At 38.7% G+C, this 12,284-nt stretch overlaps 1 protein-coding gene across 2 annotated transcripts; it reads right to left on the bottom strand.

Moving 5' to 3' along the window:
* ranbp3b (RAN binding protein 3b) lies at positions 1-11,398 on the bottom strand. 2 transcript variants are annotated; one of them, XM_056744529.1, is made up of 17 exons: positions 11,368-11,398; positions 6,599-6,654; positions 5,844-5,880; positions 5,675-5,761; positions 5,482-5,553; positions 4,816-4,881; positions 4,315-4,428; positions 4,027-4,127; positions 3,681-3,800; positions 3,330-3,424; positions 3,156-3,225; positions 2,496-2,592; positions 2,283-2,407; positions 1,978-2,098; positions 1,747-1,889; positions 1,463-1,661; positions 1-1,262 (listed from the first exon to the last, which is right to left on the bottom strand). In XM_056744529.1, exons 1-17 carry the CDS (start codon positions 11,387-11,389, stop codon positions 1,219-1,221), a joined length of 1,569 nt encoding a protein of 522 aa, XP_056600507.1. In that variant the 5' UTR covers positions 11,390-11,398; the 3' UTR covers positions 1-1,218. The 2 variants fall into 2 exon arrangements, with proteins under 2 accessions (XP_056600507.1, XP_056600508.1); XM_056744530.1 differs by having other exon boundaries at positions 4,315-4,416; positions 11,368-11,394.
* Between the last annotated feature and the right edge of the window lie 886 nt (positions 11,399-12,284).

Here is a 12,284-nt window from a genome sequence, read left to right as displayed (position 1 = left end):
CACTGTTGACATAAGACAAAAATTTATTTCAAATGTTTCTTTTTTTTTAACTTTGATATTACTATTTATTTTGTAAAGGAGGTTGGAGACACTGTGTGCTAGTAAGTGATAATATACACATAGAAATGTACAGAACATTCAAGAGTACAAGTGTTTTTTTTTGTCCTTTTTGCTGTCTAAATTCACTCAAAACTTCCAACACACGAAGAAAAATCTCCATTTCTGACATATGGTCTCCAATGACATGAAAATAGATAAAAAGTTAATATAGTAAATCAATATTTAAAAAAAAGGCCAACACAATACAAACCCTGGAGTATGGAAAAAAACTAATATCGAGATGCGCTTTCAAACGTTAACTTCTCATCAAATTAACTAAAAAGGAATATTAAACATCTGCCCCTAAATGAAGCTACACAGATGATTCTGATGTTATCAACAGACAATAGGGTAAAGATGTTTTTTCTCGTGTACAAGGGGCAACTTCTAGAAACAGATTCACTACAGCACGAGTCCATGTGCTGGTTTAGTCCTTTATTGGTTAACACAGATGAGAAATCTAACTACCATCTTCGCAGACTAGTAAAGTGCGTCCGCTTGTCCTAGAAACTGGTGGGGATATCCAGGAGACGCATGGAGACAGAAATCAACCTTGGGATCGGAAGAAGTTACGACTTCACTAAACACAGGGGTACAACAGATGACTGTGGTGCTACCGGCAAGCTGATCTGCCAGTAAGCGTGATGATGCAAGAGCCTTTGAGTGGTGAGGTCGAGATGTGATCTGAAGCCAACAGCCAGCGAAAAGAGAGAGAGAGGATGAGTACAAAACGGTCCCACGGTAGAAACTGCAGTCGTGTTTAAACGAAAAGAGAAACGCCCCCAAACTCATCAATATGATGAGCAACCAAGTCCAAAGCCATTCATGGAGAAGTCCCTGTATTTTTTTCCTTTTTTTGTCGTCTTTAATTTGTTTATTTGCAGTCCAAAAGGAAAAACAAGAACTAAAAACAAAACAAAACGATAAAAAAATCAATTCCAGATTTACAATAAATGTAGAAGGGGAAAAATGAACTACAGAAGTTTGAGTAAGAGAGACTCCGCCCCTTGGGGGTCCACAGCATCGCTTCGTGGGGGCCATGCCGGTCTGGGCTGTGCACAAAGACGTCTGCACTAAAACCCTGGTGGGCAGTTGTCAGTCGAGCGGAGGGTCAGGGTGCTATGTGCTCTCGCCGGTCCCCGTCTCACTGTTCTCACAGTTACCTGAAAGTAAAAATGGACACAATGTAAACCGTGGATCTGGTAAGGATTGGTTTGATCTCCAGATAAAATACCTTGGAAATGAATTTGATGTATATATCTTTGTCTTAAAGCGTTTGACAAACACACAAATGGAAAGCTATTAATTTTACGCTTGTGCTCCAGAGGCTTTATATTCAGAGACAAAGTGATAGTGATCGTACCGCTGATGCTGGAGTTCACTGCACCGGTGCTGTTACTGTTAGCGGTCTCATCATCGTCGCTGTCATCCTCATTCGACTGTGGTATCTCCGGTTCGGCCGGGGCGGGTGTGCTCTCGGTCTCTTGTTCCGCGCGACTTTTCAGGGCCAAGATTCTGTGATGCAGAGCTGCGGCCAGCTGACCGGCGTCTTTGGAGCTCGCCTGAGAAACATCAGAAGCGGTCTTCAGGTTTCAAGTCAAACCGTTTTAACCCGTGGAATCGAAAACGTGCGTATGAAAGTGTTACCGATATGAGGAAGACTTTCACGCCCTGGTCCTCGGTGTCCATGGCAGTGATCCGAACACTTTTCTCACTTGCTTTGTCCACCTGCATCTGAGGCCACAGCTTCGTGTTGAGAATCAACCGCAGGCTTCCCTGTGTACGCATCACTGCAAAAAGAAATAAGCAGATTGGTGGATTAAGATGACGCAATCAGGTCCCTGTGAAGAGAACGGACGGACTTGCCGGCTCTCTTACCTAATCGAGACTGTAACGTGCCGTCGTCGGTGGACGCCATGTCGTTGAGTCTGAGTAGACCGCGGCCTCGCTCCACCCACGACTGAACAGGTTTGTCGAACACAAATAACTTACACTGCATCTGTGGACACCAGACATGTTCACATCTCTCACATACATTTCCAACAATTTTCTTGAATTCATTTTTAAAATGTAATTTCATCACATCACGTCAACTGGGCATTTTCTGTCAGACTTTCTGTCCATTGTCAAAACTAAAGGCTAAGAGTGTCTGCAAATTGTTGGTAACAGATGACGTCTCTCACCTGTAACACATTGCTCTCTGATTCCTCTCCGGTTCGTACCTCCACCTTCTCCAGAATGCACTTCTTGGCAGTGGCTTTGGTGTAAGCAGCTGCCGACTCTTCAAGAGACTCGGTCACACTGTGATCTGACAGTCACACATCAGAGAGAAAATGATATGTAACACACATCCAACATTGTATTTGTGTTGGTAGTTAGTATAAATGAGTCCATACTCTTCTCGGGCGTGGCCTCCTGTGATGTTGGCTCTGAAACTGGAACTGATGTTTCTTTACTGCTCTCTGTAGATGTCTCGCCTCCTTTAGGTGGGCTCTGATATGAATTATACAAAACCTAGTCAGCAACAGCAATCTACTGTATAAACTGGTGTTTTTGATTTAAAAGAACGGTTCGGCCAAAAATAAAGCCATAAATCAGTCCCCATCATGTTGTTCAAGTTATACGGCAAGGATCTGGGTTTGAGTGTGTGTATGATCTGAGAGGTGACTGAGATTCAAAGTGCGGACATACATCTGCGTTGCGTGTATGTATGTGGGCAATTCCAGCATTATGGATGTTTTGAGTCAAAATTTGAAATTTAAACTCTCAGAGAATATATTTATTACCAATATATTGAACCATCTGTTTTTATTTTCTTAAACCAAAGTTAATGGTGTCCAGACATTAAAAAAATATCCATACAGGAGTTTTCAGTTTTAAAAAAGGAAAATAATCACACCTTACAGATCTGACAAAAAAGCACGTTTTTGGTAAAAACTCTTTCATGACAAGGTTGACATTTGCTTGGAATTAACCATATACGTATAAACTCATTTAATTTTCCTATTTCATATTAGTTGGATGTAATCTGGAGCGTTTGTAGTTTCTTCACTCACCAGCACTCTCTCAGACATGTTCTGGCCAAAGACAAACTTGGAGTCTTTATCTGAGTTGTTGGCGGCGTTACTGTTGAAAACAAAGACAGATTTACAGAACACCAGGACATTACACTCCAGACAGAGAGAGAGACGACACACAGGAAACATTCAGAAAGATTTAGAGTTGGTTACCTAGAGGTGCCCATGTACTGTAAGAAATAATTTGTGCCGCCAGACTGAGAATCTGTGGTTTCCTTTGAGTCGCTGAGCGCTTTGTTTTCCTCCAACTGTTCAAGAGAAAATAACACGAGATGATCATTTCATTTGCTTAAATGTTTTCAACTGTGCTGGGCAAATATACCAACCTTCGCATTATTTTAATGCTTTTTTTAATCTAAATAAATATAACTTGTCATTACCTAACAATCATCATCTATCCTTGTCTGCCAGAGATTCAATGTTACAGAATACAACAATCCATGTACGTTAACTACATTGATCAATCTGATCCCTCATTCAGAAAACACAGAATCCCATCCTGACCTTTGCTCGCTCTTTGATATTCTGGCCAAAAACAAACGATGAGTCCACTGCGCTGTCCTTTTTCGGACTGCCATCTTCCTTCTGTCCACCTCCATTTTCCTCTCCGTCCTTCTCTCGCTTCTGCAATGAACACAACTGTAGTCACGAAATATCAGGAACAACACAGCTTGTTTTAAAACAAAGCACTGCGAGAAACGACTAACAATCAAAACAATTTCATGTTTAAAACATACAGTTAGAGAGGGATCCCATCCCAAGTCACGTCTAGTAAGGATTTTAATGTATGAAATGACTTTACACTGGAGGTTAGTCAAGTAAATACTGAGTAGACGTGCGGAACACTCACCGGTGAGATGTCCGAACACTCTGTGTTGTTCTGAAAAACAGATCGAATCTCTGATGCCACGTCTCCAAACTTCCCCACTCCGTTTGTTCCACAGCTGGAGTCTGTCAGCACAAACACCCCAATAAAATAACAAACACACAATATAATTTAGCTGATATTATGACTCTTTCAAACTGAAGAAAGATTTCTCTCAACACAAAATGAAACTCAAAACAAAAAAGTGAATTAATGAAGGAAAGAAGAAGTGATACACCAGACTCCAGTGTGAGGTGGTGTGTAATGACGTACTGGTCTTGACGGATTCTGTGAGGGTTTTGGAGGGAGGTGCCTGTAGAACCGCTGGTCTCAGAACACTGCGTTGCAGTTCTTTGGGCTTCTGACTGGGAACACCTGGAAAACAACCTACTAACGGATTGAATCAGAAACCAAACACAGCAGAAGAAACACACAACAACGTCTCTGTGTGAACTTCAGGTGATTCTTCTTCTTGACGAACACCAAAAGTTTCTGTCTTTTGGAGAGATTTGGTATAGTAAGGTTTTCAAAGTGATGTTACGTCTTTGTCTCAGCGTGCGAGAGGTTGCTCTGATCACAAAGGACTTTGTATAAGTCTCTTTGTGTTACAAATGCTGAGGGCTTGTATTTACAGTAAGAGGGTCTATTTTGAACTTTACAGCAGATGGCAGTATTTAGAAAAAAGGGTCTGAAAAAGGAAAATTTTCTTCGTAAAGCTTGAGAACATGATGTTTTTTGGGTTTGAGGTAAAGAGCAGGAATGAGCTGATCTTACCTGAGCTGGGGGCCTGGCCATGAATGAGAGTCGGGGGCTTCAACCTAAACCCAACAGGCTTCTCTTCTGAGACAGACAAACAGAAGCACAACTGTTAAGCAAATATCTCTTCCACGACCTTCGATAAACAAACATTTTCAGTTCATTTATGCAGACACAACATTGCATCATAGCAGTGAAGAGCCCTTTGGGAACAGAAAAAGCAGCAATATGTAAATTCTCTGTATGCACAGGACAGATAATGTTCATCTTGATTAAATAAACAATAAAAAAAAGAAAATTGAAAAACAATAAAAACAGATCGGTGTTATATATTCACAAAGATTTACATGATATACTGAGCGGTATGTTGCAAGCGCTGGCTTTCACCATCTGTGTACTTTGTGGTTTTGTTTCTAAGAGAGAAAATTGCTCTGGCCGCTTTCTGTCAGATCTCAGTCTCACTCAGTTTTGCTTTAGTGTATTTAAGAACGTTACTTTAAAACATTTTCGGCCTAACTTTGTGCTTCCGTGTAGGACCTTTAGGGTAATTTCAGACCTCTAAACCTCCAAAAAAATAGTTTGTGTTTTCGACATGACTGAAATGTGTTAATAACAAGTGACAGTAGAGGAAACTAGAAGATTTCCACCCAACAGGACGATCCAAGATTAATATTGATTTCTCACCTGGTTCCGAGTCGGAATTACCAGTTGGAGACTGGCATAAACTTGAGGGCATAAAGATATTATTCTTGGAAACTGCAAACACAGTGAGAAAGAAAACAGAGAGAAAATCAGTTTCATAAAAAACAAACTTGGAAATCGGAGGAACGCTTGAGAATGAAGGGTTGTGTACTGGGAATACTGAGAGCATGTTCACCTGAATGTGAGGGTGGGAACTGGGTCAGAGATGAGGTCCTCTCTCTCTTCACTGGGGGACAGTACTCTCCATCATCACGGTCTGAATCTAAGAGATAAATCAGATGGATAGAATGATCAGAATCCACATGAGCAAACTTGAGTAGATACTGTCTCTTCTGCAGACTTACCATCTCCATCCTCCGCACTCGACCCATCCGCTGATCTCTGGAACACAAGAGAAAACACATTGTATTAAGTCACATAGAGCCGGGCTGTATAAAGAAAGAAAATCTACAGAAAACATTTAAAAAGCTAAATTTCAGGGAGAAAAACATCGGGTTATATTTTCCTGACGTGCTTCTGGAAGATGTTTTAAAGATGATTTGTATGTAAGTCTGGGGGCAGATGAAACTCATTTCACTACCAGCAAAATAAACCAGATGAGTTGGTGGATTTACATGGCAAGGCTCCTGGATGATTATATTCTGAACATGAACTGGCTGAACATTTATTGAAAAATCCATAGTTAATGAATTCTATCCAGTTCCACTATCATCAGGTCAACTCAATTCAAAGTGATTACAAGGGATGGGCATTTTTCGATAATTTTATCTTTGAATATTTGAGCACATAAAAAATGGAATATTTTTATTTTAAATTAAGTTAATAAAGACGTAATTTGTTACTTTTTTATTTAATCACAATTTCACATCAAGCGTATAATTACCACTAATTATAATAGTTATCGCGAATCGAATATTCGATCATTCGTGCACATACCTAGTGAAGACTGAGTTATAATTTTAAACGTATGTTTGGAATTTTTACATATTTCCGGATTGATGGTGCTCATGGCAATTGTAAAACACATGGAACAGCAGAAAAGGATTTAACATAGGTTTCCAGAAGAAAAAAAATATTATGGGATGAAAAGTAGACAAACCTTTAGCGCTTTGTCCTTCTGAAACACAAACACTGGAGGAGCTATGGCTGGCTTCTCTGTCAGAGAGAAAAATGCACAGAAGATTATAAAACTATATATGAATCTTCATATGTGCTGCAAAGTACATTGTTTCTATATCTGACATACAGTAGCAGGCAAACTTCTTAAGAGCAAGTAATTCAATCTGAAATTAGTCCAGAAACAAGACTAACCACAGTAAAGACAAAGACAACCTGTGAACACTTAAATGCACATTTAACGATTTACTGTAAATTAGATGCTTCAGGGAATAGTTGACCCCAAAATAACCATTCTACCATTTCATGTGATTGAAAACCTGTATGTGATCGTGAGTCTTTCTTCAGTGGAAGACAAATCAAGATATTTCGAGATATGTCTCAGTGATTTTATGTTCATAGAAGTCAATGTGGTGTTGTTTGATTATTAACATTCTTCAAAATACCTTCTTTTGTGTTCTCTAGAAGGGAAAAAAAACTCAGGTTTGACATGATGATGGTGAAAAAATTATGAAAACGTTAATTTTTTAGTGACCTAGCTCATTAAAGGGGTCATATGGCCTGTGTAGGCCTCAGAGAAGGTGCACTTTCTGCAGAAAACTCTGTGTGCAACGATACACCTACCTCCATTTCGATTCTGCAGCACTTTTGAAATTAGCCAATTATAATGCAAAAAATATTGTGAAACAATTATTAATTGTGTAAAGGATCTGATCGGAGTTTAGTCGTTTTCCGTACAGATCGCCCCTCACGATTCTAAATGCATTTGACCCGCAGATTAACTGCAATGTTTCACCATCATAAAGTGAAAGGTTAAGATCGCGCTCTCTTACCTTCTCTCTGCATCCGTGAGCAGGGTATAACATGAAAGTGCATTTTCTTATCAATCACGTAAACGGTAGGGATGGGCATTAAAAGCAAAAATAATATTCGAAGATCGATGAGAGCTATTCGAAAATTATTCGAAGTTCGCACCCCAGAAAAAAAAACTCAGGAGAACCCAGGCCCAACCAGGGGACAGACACAGACACAAACGGAGAGAGAGAGAACATTTAAGCTTTAAATCCATATGACGGCACACTGCTTTATGTATTATGGAATAGGCAATCTTACATCAAGCCATACATTTAGATAACATGGTGAAACATTAATATATTAACAACCGAATGACGGCACTTATTAACAATACGCCGATCAGCATCAACCGCTCATAATGCTAGGACATTTCCTTGTACAATATGAGCATTAATTTATACCAACTAAAAAACAGTGTGATTGATCAAAGAAAATATATTAAAGCCATAAAGATTTTAGACCAGACTTAAAAATGCATTAAAACATATTTACCGAATATTTACTGACGGCATTTTTTAACAGTCCGGAACGATTTCATGAATTATTAGCTCAAAAGTCTTCTATTTCTATTGTCATGAAAAAAGTCTTGCAGTGATTGTTTTTCTAGACGAAGCTCGGGCTGTACAAACTAGGGCTAGGCGATAAAACGGTTTCAATATTTATCGATGGTACAACATTGTCGATATCAATATTAAAAAAAGTTTGATACTGCGCAAGATAATTTCCTTAAAATGTGCGCGCCCGTGACGTCCAAAGATCTTAAACAGCCTATAAGATGTTTTGTTACATGACAAGCTACGATTGACAAGCAAACAACCAATAAGATCTAATTTGCCGGGTTGCGTTAGTCTCAGTTTGGTTGCGTCATCGCCATGTTGACATTATAACACATGGCAGATGAATGCCGTGCCGGCCGTCAGCGAGGAAATTGTGAACAAAGAGGGAAAACTGAGCTCGCCAGTGTGGCAGTCCAACCAACATCACAAGAACGTAGTGTGTAAGCGATGTGAAAAAAAACGTTCCGGCTAAGCAAGCAAACGCAAGCAATTTATTCCACCATCTAAACCGCTGCCACCCATATACATCATGTCGCCCATCTACCTCAAGTCAACAAACAACCCACAAGCAGTCCACGATGGAGAGGTACTCGGTATCAATGGCATATGATAAATCTTACCAGCGATATAATGACATAATCCATGCAATAGCGTTCTTCAATGCAAAAGAAATGCTTCCGCTCAGCATGGTGGAGAAGTCAGGCTTTTGTTTACTGTTATAAAGGTTTGTTGGTATTACTTATTACAGATACAGACCTCAAAGTTTGCCTTGATTGTTCCATGTTTACATTAAATTGAAGTGAACACATTTTGTAACATTTTAAGTTCAAAGATAAAGTTTGTTTAAACTTTTATCTTAATATAATTAGAGTAAGACATAATAAAGAAGATGATTTGTTTAAATATTTTAGTTTTTTTACTGCTAAAACTAATTGTATTTGCTGTATGCCTTAATAATGTGGGTCAGTTAAAATACATTGGTTAAATACAAAATGTTCTACTTTTCATTTTTACTTAAAAAAATAGTTCAATGATTATCGATATCGAACGACATGAAGCATCATATCGTTGATATATTTTTTAGCCATATCCCTACATATTTAACATGAAGTTATTTTATATTTGTTTGTTTCTCATTTGATGGTTGCACGATTTGTGCAGTGGTTATTCGTTTTGTTGATTAAGGCACTTTATTTAAACCGTATGTTTTTTAAATTGTTCTTAACTGTTTTTTTTGCATGATATGTGTGCAGTGATTATTCATATTGCAATATTTTTTTGTAATATAAGCGAGTGTCGTACTGTTTTGTGTATTTTTACTAGGATAAACAATGAACCCATTATGAATTCAAGCAAATTTCGCTTAATTGCCGCTTATTAAAGTGAAAGTAAAAATGAGACCTGTGCACAGCTCTGGAAAGGGCTTGAATCCAGCTTTCATATGGTATCAAAATATGTAAAACGTACATTTTCACAATGTGTTGGGTTTTCCCAGAATGCATTACATTTTGATTATAATTTTAAGATTATTAAGTATTAATTGGGGGGGGGGGGGCGCAAAGCAATGCACACTTCACAGAAGGGGCCTTAAAACGAAAAAGTTTGAGAACCACTGCTCTAAACTACGTTGTGCAAAATTCTCTGTTGCAGTTACTTATGGAGTACTTGCCATGACCAAATCATAAACACTAGACCCAACTGGCACAGTCGAGAGGTTTTAAGGCTGACTTTAGATTGTAGAATTTTCCACTTATAAATAGATTTTACTATCTTATGAATAGAATGTACAAACTTAATTGCTTATCGGATCATATAGCAAATTATCTATTCTTTCTCTAATATCATGGAGACATACAAGTTAAAAACAAATCTCACAAATGCCTTTACAAAACAAGAAGGCGTGCCAATAGACCCATGCACACCTTTATCCATAACAACTACTCTTCCTAAGCAAATACCCACCACCTCTCTTCCAGTCAGCATTACAAATCCAAGCACATCACTGAAATTAGGTCAGGGGGTGACACACACACACACACACACACACAGATCCTCAAGATGGGTGACCTCACCACTCAAGGCTGCTGTACAGCAGGATATTAGAATACAGGGGGCAAATCATGTGTGCATGGGGTTGCATTTCTTCACCCTGGGGCAGGAGATGGGTGGGCGGGCCTTCATGAGCACAGGCAGCGGGCCCCGGTAGCGACACGAGCCGCGTGAGGAGCATCTACAGGCGGTTGGACGGAGGAGGCAGCACCGCCCACTCTGCCGGCCTCTCGAGAGGTCTGATGTGTGCATGAATCAACGGGTTTTATTTTATTCAGCTTAACGTGCATAAAAGCTCGAGCAGTGATATCAGACCGAAACAAAAATCAAGTTAGCCAAAAACACGAGTTGAGCAACTCACTCACTACCCCACCCACTAAACATTTGCTTTCATTTCTGTGCATTGATAAAACAACCACATTTAACAAACTGATCTCTGCTGCCTATTCAAACATTGACAAATAAGACCATGCACTAAATTAACACGCGAATGCAATTAAATAACACAAACTGGGTTAATCCATGCAAATAGTGTATGGCACAATAATGTTTGCACAAACCACAACAATGTCCACATCAAATGCATCAATTCTTTCATATAGGGAGTAAACAATGATAAATAAAGTGCAATATATATGAATAAACTGATGTCATGTGATATATTATAACACACGTCGCTGTTTTTGGATCTAGCCAACATGTCACATCACTACTAACATTGCGTTAAAAATAAATCAATGTATGCGGTGTTTGACAGGATCTAAATATTCATCACACATTCAGGAACTGAACACTGCCTTAGATTACAACTTGGAAGAAACATCTGTAGGCCGATGCTAAAACCTTAAATACATATTTAATCACTTGGTCTCGCAGTTATATGCACACAAACAGTCTTATACAGGTCGACATGCATTGAATTTATGCTTTTGAGGGAGTGTGTATGCATGTCGCGCGCGAGAGTGCCGGGGCGAGTGCGTGCGTTTCCACCCGCCTAAAATCAAAAAAGAGAAACACAGAGAGAGGCCGGGGTTAGCCTGTTAGCTCTAAAATACACAGTCTGTCAGCCAGCCAGGCAGTCAGAGAGCTGGTTAGCCCGCTAAGCTAACACACTCATTGGCTAATGCGCGCAGAACATCCACACAAACTCCGCTTCAAAGCCACTTATAAACACATAGCGTGTCGATTTCACACGTGGGACATTAACTGATACAAATGTGACACGGACGGGTCATGGTGGCTGTTTATTTATTTTACTATGCGCGTTACGCGAATTCACACGGTTGCCTACCTTCGTTCGCCAAGTCCGCCATTTTACTTCTCCGCGCACATCCACAATGCACCGCGGCACAAGTGCGCTTTATTTCACTGAGTAACATGCATTTCAGTATAAACTTGTTTTTCACTGATAATATGTGAATGTGGTTTTAAATATTAAATATGCATTTTGTGCTTTAATTATGATGAAGAGTTATTTCACTTTTCTGTTCATTTTAACGTTTCCCCATGCAGTTTTTTGTAAACCACTTCTAACGCTTGAAACGTTTTGATGGTGTTATAAAAATAATCATCGCCTACTCGGAAAAAAATTATAGGTTTTACTGATATTTTAAGTTTTTTTGTAAATCAATGTAATGAAGTACTTTTAATTACATATGTGCAAGAAATGTGCTAGGCTATATATCCAAACCTTTCCTCGTGTTGCCTTTTACGATATACAGTACTATTAGTATTATACTATATTACAATTAATAACATTACATTACTTGTATACTCATACCAATGTAATGAGTATACAAAGAAAATAACTGCTTAACTTAATTAAATCACAATAAATTGATACAATATAAATTCCTGTGTAGGCCTATAAAATATATAAGGCTACTAACCCTAATATAAATACTATCATTTTAATCTATTTCACTCATGCCAGGTTTGTCTGATTTTTTTTATTTTATTTATATATTTCAATTTGCTATTCAGACAGACCAAGCGATATGGAATACAATTTAAATATTTTGATTTTGCCTTTGTGTTTGTCTAAACGCATGATCATAACTAAACATTAACGCAACTAAAGTAGCTTTACCCTTCCGAAACGTAAAAGGCTGTACTCAAATATTACCACATGATGGCGTCAATTGCTAAGATTGCAGCTTTGTGTTATACATATTTTAGGATTGCAGATCAAGACCTCAAAACCTGCTG

This window comes from Triplophysa dalaica, chromosome 3 (genome assembly GCF_015846415.1).
Source record: "Triplophysa dalaica isolate WHDGS20190420 chromosome 3, ASM1584641v1, whole genome shotgun sequence".
In the NCBI taxonomy this organism is placed as follows: Eukaryota; Metazoa; Chordata; class Actinopteri; order Cypriniformes; family Nemacheilidae; genus Triplophysa; species Triplophysa dalaica.
This window is presented reverse-complemented; position numbering and strand designations above follow the sequence as displayed.